General features: G+C 55.5%; 4 protein-coding genes across 4 annotated transcripts; 2 read left to right on the plus strand and 2 right to left on the minus strand.

Moving 5' to 3' along the window:
• Positions 1 to 6953: 6953 nt before the first annotated feature.
• On the plus strand, positions 6954 to 8953 carry MIND_00188500 (FAD-binding PCMH-type domain-containing protein; the record flags this gene model as incomplete). Its single annotated transcript, XM_037358793.1, has 12 exons — positions 6954 to 7080; positions 7130 to 7239; positions 7290 to 7325; positions 7378 to 7518; positions 7561 to 7654; positions 7705 to 7835; positions 7890 to 7946; positions 7998 to 8009; positions 8059 to 8184; positions 8231 to 8388; positions 8436 to 8508; positions 8558 to 8953. 12 exons carry the CDS (start codon positions 6954 to 6956, stop codon positions 8951 to 8953), a joined length of 1461 nt encoding a protein of 486 aa, XP_037223888.1.
• A 445-nt stretch (positions 8954 to 9398) lies between these two features.
• Positions 9399 to 11977, minus strand: MIND_00188600 (Glucanase; the record flags this gene model as incomplete). The annotated part of the gene is made up of 10 exons (XM_037358794.1): positions 9399 to 9424; positions 9479 to 9801; positions 9851 to 10352; positions 10403 to 10520; positions 10571 to 10785; positions 10837 to 11033; positions 11081 to 11244; positions 11300 to 11445; positions 11852 to 11861; positions 11918 to 11977. The coding sequence occupies 10 exons, from the start codon at positions 11975 to 11977 to the stop codon at positions 9399 to 9401; spliced, it is 1761 nt and encodes a 586-aa protein (XP_037223889.1).
• A 204-nt stretch (positions 11978 to 12181) lies between these two features.
• Positions 12182 to 13252, minus strand: MIND_00188700 (uncharacterized protein; the record flags this gene model as incomplete). The annotated part of the gene is made up of 3 exons (XM_037358795.1): positions 12182 to 12841; positions 12891 to 13078; positions 13135 to 13252. 3 exons carry the CDS (start codon positions 13250 to 13252, stop codon positions 12182 to 12184), a joined length of 966 nt encoding a protein of 321 aa, XP_037223890.1.
• A 774-nt stretch (positions 13253 to 14026) lies between these two features.
• Positions 14027 to 15109, plus strand: MIND_00188800 (uncharacterized protein; the record flags this gene model as incomplete). Its single annotated transcript, XM_037358796.1, has 5 exons — positions 14027 to 14185; positions 14234 to 14372; positions 14422 to 14508; positions 14571 to 14959; positions 14996 to 15109. 5 exons carry the CDS (start codon positions 14027 to 14029, stop codon positions 15107 to 15109), a joined length of 888 nt encoding a protein of 295 aa, XP_037223891.1.
• Positions 15110 to 19976: the final 4867 nt, after the last annotated feature.

Here is a 19976-nt window from a genome sequence, read left to right on the forward strand (position 1 = left end):
TACTGCTCGAGCTCCTGGTTAACGCGTTCGGTTTGTCCGTCGGTCTGCGGGTGGTAAGCCGTAGAGGTAGCCGGCTTGACGCCAATTAAGCGCCAGAGTTGCGCGTAAAGTCAGCGATGAACTGCGAACCGCGGTCCGAAATGTACTTCTCGGGGGTTCCGTGGTGTCTCCAGACGTTCCGATAGTACAAGCGGGCAGCTCCGACCGCGTCTATTGTCGTATGGCATTCGGTGAAGTGAGGCGTTTCCCGAGGGCGTCAACCACTACCATAACCGCGTCATACCCATGGGCCTCGGGGAGCTCGGACGATGAAGTCCACAGTGACGGTGTGCCAGCGCTCGGGGGACTTCGGTTGGATGTAGCTCCCCGTGCGGAAGCCTTCGGAGGGCCTTCAGACGACAGCATAAGTCGCAGGTCGCGACGTAGCGTCCGATATGGCGGGACATCTGTGGCCACCAGTAGTTGCGCCGAAACCAACTCCAGGGTCTTGAACCGCCCGGCATGTCCGGCGACACGCGTGTCGTGGCAGAGCTCTATAATGCGCCTCCTCAGGTCTTTGTCTTTGGGGACTACAACCTTGCCGCGGAAGTACAGGAGGTCGCCTGAGACGGCCCACTCGTCCGAACGCGATGAGCGGGGGCCCCGAGCTTGACCTCGGACCTTCAAGAGTTGCCGAGCCGCAAGTGCGACGGGTTCCTCTAGGTCAGGCTCACCGGATAGCGCTTCCTTGATGTCGCGGACAAGTTCGGAGCCAGGCCCAGAGACAGTGACGGCCTCAAGCGCGCGAACGTGGAACAGTTCGGGGCGTAAGAGGGTGACATCCGAGTTATCGTCGGAGATACCGTGGTCAGGCCGGCGGGAGAGAGCATCGGGACGGCCCATCTGGCGACCTGGGGACGTGGTGCAGCGTAAAGTCAAACCTGGAAAGGTACAACGACCATCGGGCTTGCCGACGATTAAGGTGTTGCGCCTTTGGAAGTATTCCAAGTTCTTATGGTCAGTCCAGATCTCAACCGGATGCGCGGCGCCCTCGAGGAAATGCCGATACTCCTCGAGTGCGCGGATGATCGCGAGCATCTCTTTGTCGTGAATCTCGTAGTTGCGCTGGACATCATTTAAGCTTTTGGAATAGAACGCTACAGGGTGCCACTTCCCGTCCAGGGCGGATTGTTGTGAAAGAACCGCCCCCGTCGCATAATCTGAGCTGTCTGCTTCAAGTCGGAAAGGCCGAGAGTCGTCCGGGATCGCTAAGACAGGTTCTGATATGACCGCGTCCTTGATGGCTTGAAAGGCGGCGGCCGGCGTCTCCCCAGGTCCATTTCTGGTCTTTCTTGGTGAGCGCAAAGAGAGGTTGCGCTAGGGCCGAGAAATCCCGAATGAACCTGCGGTAGAAATTAGCAAACCCCAGGAACTGCTGAACGTCCTTCTTGTTTTCGGGCGGAGGCCATGCGGAGACTCCGGCGACCTTAACGGGGTCCATTTCGACATGGTTGTGCGAGATAATGACCCCCAAGTACTCGATTGACGATTTCTCAAGTCGCACTTTTCCTTGCGAAGGTACAACTTGTGCATTCGGAGCCGCCGAAGGACCTCCCGGACGATCTCGCGGTGCTTGCGGAGGTCCGAATGTGCGATAAGGATGTCGTCGAGGTAGATCATAACGTCGCCTGAAAGAATGAGATCCTGGAAAATGTCATTCATCATCGTTTGGAACGTCGCGGGGGAGTTTGTCAGGCCGAAATACATCACCAAAGGTTCGAACAACCCTCGGTTAGTCCGAAAGGCCGCCTTCCACTCGTCTCCTTCTTTAATCCGGATGTTATTAAAACCCCAGCGAACGTCGAGTTTGGTGAAGTAACGAGCGCCCTTGAGCCTGTTGATAAGGTCGTTAATCAACGGAAGGGGGTACCGGTTCTTAATCGTCATTGCGTTGAGGGCGCGGTAGTCCTGGACAAACCGAAGCCCTCCGTCCTTTTTCTTAACGAAGAAGACGGGGGAGGCCATCGGAGATTTCGAAGGGCGAATACGGCCTGTGGCAAGTCCTTCCTCGATGAACTCGTCAAGTTCGCGCTGTTCGAGGGGGGAGATCGGATACACCTTGCAGTTAGCGGGCTTCGCGTCGGGGACGAGTTCGATAGCGTGGTCCCAAGCTCTTCGTTCTGGTAACGTGTCAAAGGACTCCTTGTCGAAGACGTCTTGGAACTCCTTGGCCCAGTCCGGGATCTCCGAAGGCGGAGGGGCGGAGTTACGGGCGAAGGCCTCTGCAAGGCGTTGGGACACTGTACTGCCAGCGCGGATCTCCTCAACTGGGCGAAAGGAGGTGTAGAAGATGCGGTCGCCGTCTTCAAGATGCTCGTCGCCGTCGAGATCTGGTGAGGGCTCCGGAGGGTCCGAAGCAGCTCCGAGTTCGTCGTCAGCATCATCTGGGCCAGCGATATCGATAGCGCAAACAGTGGGGAAGGCGCCCGCAAGTAGTCGTGATTTAAGGAGTCGGAGCCGCCGAACCTCGGCACGTTCGGTCCGCTCTTCGTCACGGCAGGTAGAGCAGCTGCAGGGGGCAACGACTCATTTTCACCTCCTTTGTTTCCCAGTTGATCTCGGGGTTATGCTTTTTGAGCCAGGAGTATCCGAGTATCAGGTCCTGTTTCCCAAGGTGGGTTACAGCCAGCTGAACGCGTTCGGAGTGTCCGTTGTACCGTAGAACGAGGTCCGCGATTTGGTGAATAGACCCAGCATCATTGGGGGTGCCGTCGACGTTGTAGACCGGGATGGGTACTGAGAGATTTCGGACTGGCACATTATTCCGGTTGACATATTCTGTGTCGATAAAGTCCGAAGTGGCTCCGCAGTCGACCAGACCCGAGAGGGAGAGCTTGAGCGCGTTCGCAGTGGACTCAAGTTCAAGGGGGAGGTGCAGCGAGTTAACGCCAGGAGCGGCAGAGATGGTATAACTGCCAGGTAGCTTTTTCTCCCAGGCAAGTCGGCGAATCCGAACGGGGGCTTCGGAGGGGGCAGAGGGTGCGTCTTTCGTTTCGGGCTCGTTGTAGGGCAAGGGAGTTGATTCATCATACAAACAAGTGAAACGATTTATGGGACGCGAACGAGGGCACACCAGTCACTCGTCGCGGGGGACAAAATCCTCTGCCGGAGCCTCCGAATGCGCCTCCGCTAAGGCCGCAGTATCGGACAACCGCGCAAGCAGCTCTCCCAGCATCTCATCGCCAAGTTGCTGGATTACCTCGTCGAGGATGTCCACATGGCGGACGTCGGCGGGGAGCGGACAGTCCCGAGCCAAATGGTTGGGGTCGCCGCATCTGAAGCAGGCTCGACGAGGGGCACCCCGAGCCCTAGTACGATCCAGCTCCATAGGGACGGGAGCCGGAGGTACCGGGACGGGGGCGCGGGCCGCGGGTGGCACAGGCGCGGGCCGCGGGTGGCACAGACGGGGCCACCGGGCGGATGGGGAACGGAGTTGCCGAACGAGTGATGGGGAAGGCGCCGCGCGGAGCTCCCGAAGCGGTCCGCGGGGTAGCCGTTCCCTTAATGAGCTTCGCTCGCACCAGGGCTTCATATTGTCGGAAAGCCCGAGTGCGCCAGCCCAGGTAGTCACGGAGGTCTGGGGGGTCGTTCGAAGAGGTGATGCCGTTGTTGATCAAGGGGTCAAGTCCGTGGCGGTACTTGGTTACCTTAACCAACGCGTCTTGAAGCCAGCGAGGTCTATCAAGTCCTCGAAGTCGTCGGTATATCCGTAGACATCCCGCGTTCCCATGTGATAACCCGCTTTCCAACTTAGCGAGCGCGAGGTCCTGTTCGTTCTCCTCGACGAACCGAAGGCGAAACTCGGAGAGGAACTGGCTCCACCGAGGGAAGGGGAAGGGGTTTTTGCTCCCATGACGCTCTGCCCATTGCTGAGCAGGTCCCTCCGCCATATAGGACATGGCGTAGCGGACGGCCTTTTCTTCGCTCGGCTCTCCGTTAACTACGAAGGCCTCCGGGGCAAGCCGAGCGTAGGTTTTGACCGCGTATAGGAAGGCGCGGCCGCGTTTGCGATCTCCGTTAAACGCAAACGGGGGGTTTGGTCGTAAGACCAGTTTTGAGGCGACAGTAATGTCACCAAATAACGCATCCGCGTCGGGGGCATTCGGAGACGCCCGAAGGCGGTTCGGGAGCTGCCGGAGGTGGTGCGGCAGCGGAAGCCTGGGAAGCAAGGTGGGTGAGGATATTGGTGAGGTTGTCTAGTTTCGCCTCAAGTGCGTCCATGCGCGTCAGTGTCCGGAGCAGCTCCGGTAGACATAGCGGGCGTAAAGACGACAAGAGCAGAGGAGGAGGGGTCAAGTGGCAGGGGCGGTGACGAGGGGGGTACGGACTCGTACTCCGAGCCTGAGTCAGCACCAAACCTGGCAATCTTGACCGGTTAATCCCGTAGAGAGTTTCTTCTGCTGTAAGGGCAACCCTGGAGACTCCGACGAAAGCCTAGCAGGGGAGGATCCAAAGCGTGAATAAGACTACAGGAAATACACGGAGGGACCGACCTAGCAGGGGAGGATCCAAAGAGAAGAAACTCTAAGGGTCCGCCTGCTAGGGCGCCAACTATATACTGGTCGTCCGTAACTGCCGACGTAGAGCGCAGAAGGCCTGAGCGGCGTCGCAGGCTCTGTCCCAAGGTGATCGTTGGGAGGGTCTTGACGGATCGGTGATTGTGCGGGCGAAGGAGGCCGTGGACGATGGTCGGGGTGGGTCGGAGCGTCCGAGGTGGCGCCGGTCGGATGCGCCTCGGATGCGTTCGGAGGGTCCGAAGGAGGCCGAAGTGGGGGTTCCCCTGACATCGTCTGTAACTGCCAACGTAGAGCGCAGAAGGCCTGAGCAGCATCGCAGGCTCTGTCCCAAGGTGATTGTTGGGAGGGTCTTGACAGATCGGTGATTGTGCGGGTAAAGGAGGCCGGGGGCAAGGGTCGGGGTGGGCACTGGTTGGATGCGCTTGGACAATCCAAAGGAGGCTGAAGCAGGGGTTTCCCTGACATCACCCCCCCCCTCTCTTTGAATGCGGTGTCCCGACGCATAACACGGAAGGGCAGCAAGTCAAAAGTTGCTGAGGCAATGTGTTGCGGTTTACCTGGGTATCTCTGATAGAAGTCTGCAACTTTGTCTGGCACAAAGACGTGGCCGAACCAAACCCACGAGTCATGTGAAGCATCATAGCCTTTCCACCTGACCGAAGTAGTTAAGTTGCCTATACCTTATTGCGGCATCCAAGATTTCCACGACTTCCCATTTGGGGACTCCGTCTTCTAGTTCGGGGGCGGTTCGTTGTAACCAGGTCATCCATCGAAGGGGTTGTCCTTAGCGGGCTTGAGCTTAACAATGAGGAAGACCGGGTGAAGCTTGGAGTAGCGCAGGGGTTGGTCTAGCTTGTAGGCACCCTTGCTAACCTCTGCGAGTACCTTGAATGGCCCAACTCGCTTGCTTATGTGAGAACTTCTCAGAGGGCCGAGTCGTTCTAATGTCAGAGGCGTCGAGCCAAACCTTGTCACTGACTTGGATACTCGGTGCGTCTGAACATTTCCGATCGTAGTACTGTTTATACTCGTCCTTAGCTTTAATAAGCGTGGTCTTTGCTTGTCCACAGCTGCTGCTGTTGGGCACAGAAGGCCTGGGCTGTGACAGGTTAGCCCAAGTTGCCAACCCATGGGTCTAACCTACCCATGTACCCTATTTAAAAGAAAACTGGAGGATTTAAAAAAAAAAAATTCAATAGGGTAATAATTGGCTAAAAAGGGATATCTTTATTTATTGGGAAACAAGAGTCAAAAAGACCCAATGAATAAAATAGCAATCTTGACAGAGAAAAAAAAAGAAAGAAATCAATATTTTAATACAAAAAGGCTCCTTGTAACCAAACAAGTTCCATTTTTCACACTATAGGCAAGCTTTTTTTGCCACAATCTGGGAAGCCATTTTTAGGATCATAGATTTCTTTTCTATCTATTTGACCCTTTTCAACTCTTTCTTCCAATTTATAAAGATGACCCTTTTTGGATTATTAAAATTTTTAACCATGCTCCAGTTTTCTTTGGTGCCTGTCTGGCTTCTCGGTATTTGCTGTGTTTGATCGACCAATTGATGGATATGCCAAGTTTGTGCCAAGTTGATGACGTCACGCGCTAAGCCTTTTCTCTTCTCACCCACCACGACACATACCTACCTCGAACAAACACGCGGTCGGGCGGCCTAGGTATATCTAGGCCACCATAAGCTCGATGCTTTCTATGCCTGGTGCATGAGACTCACGCGTATACCGCTTCCATCTCCCAGTTTCAGCGTCGGCACTTACGAGTTATCATAGAGCCTCCGAACACTTGTGGCGTACTCTCCGAGTCTAAAATACCAGCGATATCTACACAAGTGACGCTGCCTTGACATTGCACGCTCCACTCATGTCAAGGAATGAAACATCTAACACGCGAGATGACAGATTCAACGCAATCGTACGTTCTTTGTGATTGCCTTTTAGGCCCGCCTTTCTAATGCATTTTGTGTCAGAGAGGAAGAATGGCGTCATGTCGGTTTTTCATTCGGTCGGCCACAGTTTCCCGTTCGCCAAATCAACGTATAGCTTTGGTCTAATACACTCGTCGTCCGCACTACCCACGAAAGCTATGAATCTCGGCCTGTGGTCTTTTACTAGTACGAAGACCCCCCACATCCAGTAACACATTCACAAACACCCCACCACCGCTAGCTGGATCCGCGGATCCGCCAGAAAACTCAGCATTCACTCTGTCCGGACCTGTCGACATCTGCCATTCGTAAGTGTTTTATTAAAATTCTCTGTGATATCATAGGCCCATTTTAGCTGTCGGCCCCGGCCGCCTCTGTCTGACGGGAATGTTCTGGAAGAAATATAAATACATGGACTGCGCTACAGGGACGCGCTCACCGACCGCTTCACCCGGATGGCTCTTTTGCTGGCGACGTCTCTGGCGAGTTTGCATCTGTTGGCGGGCGCTACTCTGGCCGCAGTCGACGTGTGCGGGCAAATCAACCTGGGTACATCGCCGGCCACGAAAGTGTACTATCCAGGTGTGTAGCGGCTTACTTCAAGTGTCGATATTTGACGCAGCCTCCGCAGTTGACCTCCTCGGAAACTACGCGGCAGACCTCTCGCATTGGGCGTCGTCGAGCTCCGACCTCTCTGCGTGTACAGTCGAGCCCGCCAACGCGGCGGATGTGGGCACTATCGTGCGTTTTGTTCATCTATAGCTTGGGACATCTCATGTAACCTTTTGCAGCTTACCCTGATTGGGAGCGCGAGGGTTCCATTCGCTGTGCGGAGGGTCTTCTTCGCATGCTTCACTTACCCTGATGAATGTGCTGCAGGTGAAAGGCGGCGGCCATACAGCCAATCCTGGCTTTTCTTCTACGCCCGGCGTACACATCAGCATGACCAAGTTCTCCGACGTGGTCTACGATGCCCCCAGCCAGACCGTCAGGATCGGCGCGGGCTTGGTATGGGATGATGTGAGTCGAGACCATGGCTTTCCCTCACCTCAACTGATTTAGTTCAAGGTCTATGCTGCGCTGGACCCGCTGGGCGTGAATGTTGTCGGCGGCCGCGTGTCAGGCGTTGGTGTCGCGGGCTTCACATTGGGCGGAGGTGTGTATGCCGGTGCATCTCCGTTCCCCAGGCCTAATCATAATCCGCAGGCTATTCCTGGAAGACGAACCAGTATGGCCTGACGGTGGATACTATTACCGCGTATAAACTCGTCAAGCCTTCGGGGGCCGTCGTGACTGTCACCCAGGCCTCCGACCCTGAGTTGTTCTTTGCGTTGAAGGTGTGGACTTCTTGGGCTCCTGTTCGACTAGCGTTGACGGCTCTTTCTATATAGGGTGGAGGCAATAACTTTGGGATCGTTACGGACTTCACTCTCAAGACTTTCCCTCAGGTAAGCTAGGTCTCATTCCATCCGATTCTGGCGTTGATCTCCGCCCTTTAGACCCAAGTCTGGGTGAGGCATCCGTTGCTAATACCTCAACAATGCTCTGACTACCCCACAGGGAGGCTTGATTACTTATACCGCCGATAAACTGCCCGCAGTCGCCAATGCAGTTGCTGCATTCGCCGCCAACGTTACCGATCCTAAAGCTGCAATCATTCCAGCCGTGAATTTCCTCGCTACTCAGGTTATTTCCGCTCATTCAAGTTACACCTATCTGACACAAAGGGCAGCCTGGTGTATCGCACATAATGTTCTACGACGGACCAACCGCTCCGTCGGGCATCTTCGACGACTTCTTGGCCATTCCACATTTCACAAAAGATGTCAAGACCCGGAGCTTCCTCGACTTGGTGCAAAGCGCGCCGTCTGATGCCACCAGTGGTACGAGGTAGGAATCATTCGTTCCATTGGCCTATACTGATTGACATTATCCAGAGGAGCATTTCATACCGTTGGTCTACGGAGCTATTCCAAAACGATGATCGACGCAATCATCAACGAAACCATCGTGAGTCGATGAGAATGCGCTTGGCGTATACCCTTCTAACGCTGAATAGTACTGGGGCGCTGCCCTCACCCTTGCCGGTGCCGCCTTCGTCTCATACGACATCGAGCCATTCCTGCCCTCAATCTACACCCACGGCACACTTCCCAAGGCCTTCCCCTTCACCGCCGAGCCCTTCATCCCGCTCAATCTCTACTACGCATGGGCGCCGTCGCTGACCGACGGTTTCTTCCACGATGCCCTCCGCGCGAGCGCCGCCCACCTAACCCAGGTCGCCCTCGCCGACGGCCAGACCGGCGTCGACACCGCGCCGCTGTACCCCAACTACGCTCTCATCGGCACCCCCCTCTCACGCATCTACGGCTCCAATCTGGCGACGATGCAGGCCGTGAAAGCTATTGTGGACCCCACGAATGTTATGGGACTCGCCGGAGGATGGAAGATTTGATTTATGTGTGCTACCCTTGCTGCCGCCTGATATGATCTGCTTTGTGTTAGTTATCTGTTCTGTTGTTGGCCCCTACATTTAACATTAACATTAACCTGCTAATATATTCAATTTATCTACTCTGTGGCCACATTGTCAGATGACTAAGATGGATCGCGTCCGGGTCGCCAATGTAACCTTTCATAAGCATGCCTCCCTGATGCCTCCTCCCGATTGCCCCCCTCCGTTCGTTGTCCGAAGCAAAAAAACTCGCAATTCGTCTTTGCTTATTCTCAGCCTCGATTTCCGCTTATGCCGTGAGACTCAGGCTGAATTGCAGTGCGACGTAGAGAGAGAGAGCATTTATTTCAAGTGATAGAATACTTGAGACATCTTTGAGAGAGAAAGGAACCAGTAGAGAAGCAATTTTTTCTAGCCCACAGACCCCAGCCGGCCGGCCCTTCGTTTAGTGGGGGATACATTGCGAGTAGTCTGTTGCAACGAATCAGTCTCTGAGCCTGATGCAAGAAAAGACAGGCTGCTCACAGGGGTTGAGGACTGTGCATGTCGAGCCGCTGACACATGTGCCGCTGCCGGTCCAGCCCATACCACCGCACTGTTGCCAGGCTGCGATCGAGCCGCCGCCAGTGCTTCCACCGCCGTTACCGTTGCCATTGCCGTTTCCGTTTCCGTTACCATTTCCGGTGCCGGCGCTGAAGGTGCTGTTGAGGTCACCGAACTTGATGTTGCTGAAGGTGACGGAGTTGCTGGCCTCGGTCGACTCGACGGTCTTGGGGTCACCGCTAGTGGTGCTGCAGGGACCACGGGCCACACCAGGGCTGCTGGTGCTAGCGTTGGTGGGGTAGGTGCTATTGTGCGCGTCAGCAGGGTAGATGAAAGATGACCTGCGCAATATACCTGTCGAGCCAGTACATGCCAGCGGCGTGATCGTCCCAGATACTGAGAGCCAAAACCATTCCGCGCTGAAGAGCGGCACCCATGGCAGCCAGACCGCCGCGGGCCTCGAAAGAGTTGGTATCGCCGAACGTGCCCTTTTGCGCATTGCAGAAGGTGTCCGTGATCGAGTTGACGGCAGGGGAGATTCCGGCGATGTTGGTGTTGGAGTTCTGGATGACCTTGCCGTTCTGCACGTAAATGCGGCGGATTTCGGTGAGGGTGCCGCCGGTGGCGATGAATTGGGTGACGACGGTGAACTTGGAGTTGGTGTCGACGGTCTTGCCGGGGCCGAGGAAGGTCTGGTCGCCCATGCGGTACGAGTTGAAGTCACAGCCATCCTTGTCGCAGATGGCGGTCTGCGCGTAGCGGTTGTCTCCAGTGCCACAGGTGGTTGCGTCGGTGCAAGCAGTCAGACCCTTGCTGGAGCAGACGTGGGGAGTAAACGCAGCCGCGTTCTTGTTGGCTGTGATTCCATGAGCGGACGCAGGCACGCAAGGCAATCTAACTACTAACCTTCCCAGATATCCATCTCGTTGCAGCAGGTGCCGACGGAGCCCGAGCCAGAGTTGGGGTCGGAGGCGGAACCAGTCCAGCCTTGCACGTTGGCTTTGCCCTGGATGAACTTCAAATCCTGTATAGCGACCATGTGAGTAATCGTTCAGACAAACACTCAAGGTGTACCTGGGGGCACTGAGAGTCGCAGTATCCCGTTCCGTACTTCGCACCGGCCTTGTTGGTAGAGCTAAGACCACCGTCCATGGGCATCTCGGAGAGGTAGAGGGCGCCGTTCAAGCCACAGCCCAAGTTGGACATGTCGACATCGAAGGTGAACTCCTGGTTGAGGAGCTGGAAGTTCTGGTAGTTGGTCGTGTTCGCCATGAGGTAGACACGGGATCCTGTAATCAGATGAGGACGAGAAAACAGCTGGCGCACAAGAGTTCACTTACCGACATTGGATCCGGTAACAAACTTAAGCGTCAATGCGTTTCCAGAGGTCGTGATACCGTAAGTGCCAGCGTAGTCGGCTCCGTCAAGAGCGCAGTTGGCTGTGCAGGTGGTGGGGTCCGGGCACAGCTGAGCATTCCATGTATTGCCGGTGTAGCAGTTGGTCGACGAGTTGGTCGCATGGGTCCAGCGCCAGTTGCTGTGCGGTTTTATTAGTAGAGGAAGCCATTTTCGGCGAGGACTCACGAGTCAAGGACAACAGCAGTCTGTTGAGTTGTGCAACCCGAAGCCGTGCATTTTTGGGAAGGCAACGAGGGGTGGTTTTCAGCCTGGAGGGTGCCGACTTGTTGACCAGAAACGAGGCGCGCTGCCACGAAGCAAAAGGCGAGGAGCGAAGAGGTTGGGAACATCTGTAGAAAGTGGTCAGTTTACTCCTTGTTGCTCGTCGTATCGCTTGAGACTTGCTTTAGTGCCAATACCGGGGATCCTGTTCGAGAGGGGAGGACTGGTTTGAAGCCAACGAGCCTCGTTGACTTTTATACCCCTTCCAGCGTGCAACGTTCGGGCAGTGCGGGAAGCTCTGAGCTGCCGAGTTGGCAAACTGCTCTGCGCTGGTGAGTGGATGATATTCGGAACGTTGGAAGCCGCATGTTTGTCGGGATGACCGCGTATCTTGTCTTATCTCGCTGGCCCGACACTGCCAGACGACAGCGAATGCCGCCTTCGAAGGTTGATAGAGGGGACAGAAGACGGGGAGGGCGACCGGCTCAACCCCGGGTCGCGTGGCTGGGAAAGACTCCGCACGTCGTTTGACCCCGTGGGGACCCCTCCGACTCCGAATCGGAGGCTTTCGCCCTCAGATCTGATGCGAAGAGTGCTTTGCGGCAGAACTTGGATTCTTTTGGAATCATTCGTCCTTGATCAGCGAAAACCGCCGTCGAGTTGCTATTTTTGTTGCTTGGGAAGAAGCTCGGAGCACAGAGACTGGACGCGTTGTTGTCAGTGCGCCAAACAGACAGCACTTGGGCTAAGGGTCATGACATCACAGTGAGCTGGCGTCTGTTTATGATGTGGCAGACATACCGTCCGACGGTGTTCCTGCTCATCCCTTACCGAGACGTGTATTGAATGCCCGTCTTCCATCTTCGGCAGTCCTCGCCCTCATGTTCCGCAGCGTATCCACTGTTGTGGTCAGGATCAAGAAGAGGAAACGATCAACAGCGTGACTGATCGGCAGTATCTATTTTTTGCCCACATCGCCGCAGGCAATTGGCACGCAAAAATATCTCCGTTCCAAAAACGAAGTGCAACAAGATGCGGTAAGAGATTCCTCGGAGTTTCTCCCCTTCACCGTCCTAGTCGTCTTGCTCCAGAGTAGACGAAGACGGCGCAAGCCAAACCGACTACGATTGAGGCAAGAGAAGTCCTAAGGGAACTCTCAATGGACGGAAACCCGTTGATCCACTGGCGGAGTATCCCAGTACCATACCCTTGACGCTGACGCCACGACTCGGTGTACGGAAACTCTTCGGCCGGCGCGTCTTTCCCCAGAAAGGCGCACAGGCGTGCCCAACCTTCCCCAACCCGGTACTCCAGACGTCGTTGGTGAAATTCGTTCAAGTTGACAGCGGGGTCTTTTGCGCCGAGTGCCGCCGCACTGTCGAGTGCTATGTAAGCTCCCTCCGGCTTGACATTCGGCAACAGTCTTCGAATGCTCTCGTAGTGCTTTTCATAACGCTTTCGCGCTTGCTCGGGGTTTGGCTGTGGATGTCCGAAGATGGCGCGGAGAGCTTTGACGTTGAAATTGCGCTTGGAAAGCACTGAGCGTTGATTCCAGGGGAGAACGAATGGGAAACGGGCCACTGGCGCAAGGAGGATCTCGACCATTGTCGAGTATGATTTCCACCAGTTACGTGCCTTGCGAGTGGTGAGGATGATCTTAGCGTGCGGATATGCATCGATGAGCTCGGAGGAAAAGATAAGGTGAGGGAGGTCAGCGATGACTGCCTAAGATACAAGAGTTAGTTTCTGCATACACAAGCGACAACAAACGCACCGTAGTCCCGCTAGCCACACCCAACAGCTCATCCCAATCCTCCTTTGCAAAGCGACGACCGCGGCCGTACATTTTGGCATCGATAGCACGACTCCATGTCCGTCGTTCGGTGGTGCTCAGCCCCATCTCCGTCGCCGATTCTTTCGGATGGAATGTGTAGCCTAGCAGTTCGAGGGCTTTTCGCAGAGCTGTTGATCATTATGAGTGAGGGGGGAGATTCCGATGAAAAGCATGATGTGCGTACAAGATGTGCCTGTTCGCGGAAACCCGAGGCATATGACTTGCAGTCCCGGTGGTACCCCAGGCTGAGCGGGAGGCCGAGAGGTTGGGACCTTGACGGGCGCGTCAGAGGTGCAAAGCATGGAAGCGGGAGTAAAGGACAGACTAAGTCTAGCGCCAATGGCGCGGATATGTGCAATCCGAGTAGCTTTTACCTCATGGCAGGCTTCTCTTAAGCTTGCTACATAGGTTCTTGTTAGAAGTGGAGCGAGAGGAAAGAAGCGTCTGACCCGGGGGCCGGGGCACTCCAGTGTACAGCAGCCGTATCCGCATGCCGGGCTCCACGACGAACGTCCACAGTCGTCGCTTGAAGAGTGAGATGTGCATCAGCTTACGAATACTAATCCCACGATCACGCACAGTCAACAATCTTGACATCGCCCGCCATCATGATTCTCTCCTTCGCACTCTCTACTCGCACTCTATGGTGAGGGCGACTTATCCCATCTGGTTCAAGAACCTTCCGCTCTATTCTCTCACACGGCGCCCGTCTTGTACTCCGCCTTGTTCTTTTTGTCTAGTCGTTGCCACGTTATGTCTATGGGCTCACAGCATATGGCCCCACAAGGCGACCGCCCGCGCCTATTTAACAGCTTTCGCATGCTTCTTCTCCCAGCATCATCTGGTCCTCAGTGTCTCTTGCTCTTTCCGCGCCCCATTTCCATGTTGGTCCGACCGGCCATTGCCTTATGCGTCTTGGTCTGACTACCAGAGCCGTCAATGGCGCTGATGCATGACTCGAGCTCGGCTGGGTGACGCGTCCCGGACAGCGCTCGTCCAACCTTCCTCGTTTATAAGGCGTCGAAGTATCCCAGTATTACCACCCCCCCTTCAACATCGCCCTGGCCCCTGGGAGTATGCCAATTAGTCTTGGAACACCCATTAACGACCCCGGAGACCTTCTCGGAGCGATAGTCTGGTGCGAACAAAGCCAACAAAATCTTTGGCCCTTCCTTGTCGTCTGGATGGAGTTTTTCAATGACCACACCGTCCTGCTATCGCTTGCACGATTGAAAGTGAGCCATTGTCCCCCTTCTGCCAGTGGACTACCATTGATTCGGCAGCCGGCCGCATCTGACACTTTCCCTTGGTCGCATATTTCCAACCAGCCTTCGATGATATGGAGACACCGTGATGTTTCGATCTGGATCGACAAGCCGCTCGTCGTCCAAGTTGTGTACGGAGATGCGAAGCGAATGCATGGTGCGCTATGGTTCTCTTCAATCTACGATGAGCACTAATGTCCCAAAAGTTGATAGTGATCCATCCTTCTCTACACCCGACGTGCGCTGGTATAATCTTAATGCCTACTGGTGTAGGACTCGGACTAGGCGAGAACGTACGTCTCAGTTTCAAGTTTGATCATTCGAGAATATCCACTGACTTGAATCCGTGGGCCAGAGTACCTGCCCTTTTACACCACTCCATCGATGTCTTCCCCCATGTACCACAACAACACAATGAATCATATGTCCCCTTTGCAACGCAGTATCTTATCGATATCAACCCGTCATGGTGCTTTGCCACATTTCAACATTGGCACCTACTGGCAGCAGCGAGATGATCCGACTAATTCTCAACCTCAATCGTCCCCCGGGCCATTGCAGATTTCGACGACCGCTGCAGGCTTCGAGGTCCAAATGAGCTATGCCCACGATAAGTCTTCTGTTGCCATTGCTACAGACCATCCTGTAGCGATCACCAAAGCCCGCCAGCATCAGCATGGACGACATTCCACTGTAACTTCATACACCAACAGCACTGGCAGCTCTATCGACCCGCGCATCATGGTGTGTCCCACAGACTTTCAATTTGATTCTGTGCAGAGAGTGTATCGACATCCAAATATTGCCGGAGTGTTGTGGGATGCAGATGTCGGGCTCATCTCCCTTGCCCCTGGGACTCATCCTCCAAGAATTGTGATTACTCAGTACCCCTAGGATGCCTCCAATATTTGCAAGTCAAGGCACTGGCAGTCGGTACTCTAACTTTCTCCTGAGCACTAGTAGTATTACTAGTATATGGTTTGTTCTGTCTATACTTATTTTACAAATGCAAACAACTATGAATAAGTCATAGCAGAACATTAACTGGGTCTGTACCATCAAGAGTGAAGTATCTTGCCAGTTGACCTGAGTTTGAAAACAACCTCTGCAACCAAGGGGGTCCCAAGATCCTTATCACGGACATGGGGTGGGGGGGCCCAGGCATGCTGAAAAAAACTTTTGCTATAACAAAGTTTGGGGGGGTTTTGGTAGGTTTAAGGTTGTGTTTGGGATTGGATGTGTAGCATTCTAGCATAGAATGCAAGGTGGGTACTGACTAGCCCTACTATCTGCTTATGGCAAGGCTCTCAGCAGTCTAGTTGGGCTGTAGTGTGACTGGAGTATGACTAGCCTTACAATTTATCATTTATATTTCATCACCTATAATCACAGGAAGCCTACCAGGGACTCTGTAAAGACTCAATTGCTATGTATTACTCAAAAAATAAAAGCATTCTAATGAATGTGGCTAGAAATATACATTTTATTGCCACTTTTGATCGCATCAACAGGTCACATGATGTGCGATCATGGGAATATATTACCCGATATGGTAAGGGGGGAGGGGGGGTCCCAGATGGCTGTCAGGGGAACCCCCGCTTCGGCCTCCTTCGGACCCTCCGAACGCATCCGAGGCGCATCCGACCGGCGCCCCCTCGGACGCTCCGACCCGCCCCGACCATCGTCCACGGCCTCCTTCGCCCGCACAATCACCGATCCGTCAAGACCCTCCCAACGATCACCTTGGGACAGAGCCTGCGACGCCGCTCAGGCCTTCTGCGCTCTACGTCGGCAGTTACGGACGACCAGTATATAGTTGGCGCCCTAGCAGGCGGACCCTTAGAGTTTCTTCTCTTTGGATCCTCCCCTGCTAGGTCGGTCCCTCCGTGTATTTCCCGTAGCTTTTATTCACGCTTTGGATCCTCCCCTGCTAGGCTTTCGCCGGAGTCTCCAGGGTTGCCCTTACAGCAGAAGAAACTCTCTACGGGATTAACCGGTCAAGATTGCCAGGTTTGGCGCTGATTCAGGCTCGGAGTACGAGTCCGTACCCCCCTCGTCACCGCCCCTGCCACTTGACCCCTCCTCCTCTGCTCTTGTCGTCTTTACGCCCGCTATGTCCACCGGAGCTGCTCCGGACGCTGATGCGCGCATGGACGCACTTGAGGCGAAACTAGACAACCTCACCAATATCCTCACCCACCTTGCTTCCCAGGCTTCCGCTGCCGCACCACCTTCGGCAGCTCCCGAACCACCTTCGGCATCTCCGAATGCCCCCGACGCGGATGCGTTATTTGGTGATATTACTGTCGCCTCAAAACTGGTCTTACGACCAAACCCCCCGTTTGCGTTTAACGGAGATCGCAAACGCGGCCGCGCCTTCCTATACGCGGTCAAGACTTACGCTCGGCTTGCCCCGGAGGCCTTCGTGGTCAACGGAGAGCCGAGCAGAAGAAAAGGCCGTCCGCTACGCCATGTCCTATATGGCGGAGGGGCCTGCTCAGCAGTGGGCAGAGCGTCATGGGAGCAAAACCCCTTCCCCTTCCCTCGGTGGAACCTATTCCTCTCCGAGTTTCGCCTTCGGTTCGTTGAGGAGAACGAGCAGGACCTTGCGCTTGCCAAATTGGAGAGCGCGGGTTATCACATGGGAACGCGGGATGTCTACGGATACACCGACGACTTCGAGGACCTAATGGACCTCGCCCGATTCGAAGACGCGTTGGTTAAGGTGACCAAGTACCGCCACGGACTTGACCCCCTGATCAACAACGGCATCACGTCTTCGAACGACCCCCAGACCTCCGTGACTATCTGGGCTGGCGCACTCGGGCTTTCCGCCAATACGAAGCCTTGGTGCGGGCGAAGCTCATCAAGGGGACCACCCCCGGACGCCCTGGGGCTCCGCGTGGCGCATTCCCTATCGCCCGTTCGGCAACTCCGTTCCCCATCCGCCCGGTGGCCGCACCTGCGCCACCCGCGGCCCGCGCCCCGTCCCGGCACCTCCGGCTCCCGTCCCTATGGAGTTGGATCGTACTAGGGCTCGGGCGCCCCTCGTCGAGCCTGCTTCAGATGTGGCGACCCCAATCACTTGGCTCGGGACTGTCCGCTCCCCGCCGATGTTCGCCATATGGACATCCTCGACGAGGTAATCCAGCAACTTGGCGATGAGATGCTGGGAGAGCTACTTGCGCGGTTGTCCGACACCGCGGCCTTAGCAGAGGCGCATTCGGAGGCTCCGGCAGAGGATTTTGTCCCCCGCGACGAGTGACTGGTGTGCCCTCGTTCGCGTCCATAAATCGTTTCACTTGTTTGTATGATGAATCAACTCCCTTGCCCTACAACGAGCCTGAAACGAAAGACGCACCCCCTGCCCCCTCCGAAGCCCCCGCTCGGATTCGCCGACTTGCCTGGGAGAAAAAGCTACCTGGCAGCTATACCATCTCTGCCGCTCCTGGGGTTAACTCGCTCCACCTTCCTCTTGAGCTTGAGTCCACTGCGAACGCACTCAAGCCTCTCCCTCTCAGGTCTGGTCGACTGCTGGAGCCACTTCGGACTTTATCGACACAGAATACGTCAATCGAAACAACGTGCCGGTCCGAAATCTCTCAGTACCCATACCGGTCTACAATGTCGACGGCACCCCCAATGATGCTGGGTCTATTCGCCAAATCGCGGACCTCGTTCTACGGTACAACGGACACTCCGGAACGCGTTCAGCGGGCTGTAACCTACCTTGGGAAACAGGACTTGATACTCGGGTACTCCTGGCTCAAAAAGCATAACCCCGAGATCAACTGGGAAACAAAGGAGGTGAAAATGAGCCGCTGCCCCCGAAGCTGCTCCACCTGCCGCGACGAGGAACGGACCGAGCGCGCTGAGGTTCGCCGCCTCCGACTCCTTAAATCGCGCTTGCTTGCGGGCGCCTTCCCCACCGTTTGCGCTATCGATATCGCTGGCCCAGACGATGCCGACGACGAACTCGGAGCTCCTTCGGACCCTCCGGAGCGCTCACCAGATCTTGACGACGACGAGCATCTTGAAGACGGCGACCGCATCTTCTACACCTCCTTTCGCCCAATCGAGGAGATTCGCGCTGGGAGCACCGTGTCCCAACGCCTTGCAGAGGCCTTCGCCCGTAACTCGGCCCCCCGCCTTCGGAGATTCCGGACTGGGCCAAGGAGTTCCAAGACGTCTTTGACAAGGAGTCCTTCGACACGTTACCAGAGCGGAGGGCTTGGGACCACGCTATCGAACTCGTTCCCGACGCGAAGCCCGCTAATTGCAAGGTGTATCCGATCTCCCCCCTTGAACAGGCGAACTTGACGAGTTCATCGAGGAGGGACTTGCCACAGGCCGTATCCGCCCTTCGAAATCTCCGATGGCTTCCCCCGTCTTCTTCGTTAAGAAAAAGGACGGAGGACTTCGGTTTGTCCAGGACTACCGCGCCCTCAACGCAATGACGATTAAGAACCGGTACCCCCTCCCGTTGATTAATGACCTTATCAACAGGCTTAAGGGCGCCCGTTACTTCACCAAACTCGACGTTCGCTGGGGGTTTAATAACGTCCGGATTAAAGAAGGAGACGAGTGGAAGGCGGCCTTTCGGACCAACCGAGGGTTGTTCGAACCTTTGGTGATGTATTTTGGCCTGACGAACTCCCCGCGACTTTCCAAACGATGATGAATGACATTTTCCAGGATCTCATTCTCTCAGGAGACGTTATGATCTACCTTGACGATATCCTTATCGCACATTCGGACCTCCGTAAGCACCGCGAGATCGTCCGCGGTTCTTCGGCGACTCCGAATGCACAAGCTGTACCTTCGCAAGGAGAAGTGCGACTTCGAGAAATCGTCAATCGAGTACCTGGGGGTTATCATCTCTCACAACCACGTCGAAATGGATCCCGTTAAGGTTGCCGGAGTCTCCGCATGGCCTCCGCCCCGAGAACAAGAAGGACGTCCAGCAGTTCCTGGGGTTTGCTAATTTCTACCGCAGGTTCATTCGGGATTTCTCGGCCCTAGCGCAACCTCTCTTCGCTCACCAAGAAAGACCAGAAATGGGCCTGGGGAGACGCCGAAGCCGCCGCCTTTCAAGCTATCAAAGACGCGGTCGTCTCAGAGCCCGTTTTAGCGATCCCGGACGACTCCCGGCCTTTCCGACTTGAAGCAGACAGCTCAGATTATGCGACGGGGGCGGTTCTTTCACAACAATCCGCCCCGGACGGGAAGTGGCACCCTGTAGCGTTCTATTCCAAAAGCTTAAATGATGTCCAGCGCAACTACGAGATTCACGACAAGGAGATGCTCGCGATCATCCGTGCACTCGAGGAGTATCGGCATTTCCTCGAGGGCGCCGCACATCCGGTCGAGATCTGGACCGACCATAAGAACTTGGAATACTTCCGAAAGGCGCAACACCTTAATCGTTGGCAAGCCCGATGGTCGTTGTACCTTTCTAGGTTTGACTTTACGCTGCACCACGTCCCAGGTCGCCAGATGGGCCGTCCCGATGCTCTCTCCCGCCCGGCCCGACCACGGCATCTCCGAGGACAACTCGGATGTTACCCTCTTATGCCCCGAACTGTTCCATGTTCGCGCGCTTGAGGCCGTCACCGTCTCTGGGCCTGGCTCCGAACTTGTCCGCGACATCAAGGAAGCACTATCCGGTGAGCCTGACCTAGAGGAGCCCGTCGCGCTTGTGGCCCGGCAACTCTTGAAGGTCCGAGGTCAAGTTCGGGGCCCCCGCTCATCACGTTCGGAC

This window comes from Mycena indigotica (genome assembly GCF_014461135.1).
Source record: "Mycena indigotica strain 171206Taipei chromosome Unknown Mind.scaff0002, whole genome shotgun sequence".
In the NCBI taxonomy this organism is placed as follows: domain Eukaryota; kingdom Fungi; phylum Basidiomycota; class Agaricomycetes; order Agaricales; family Mycenaceae; genus Mycena; species Mycena indigotica.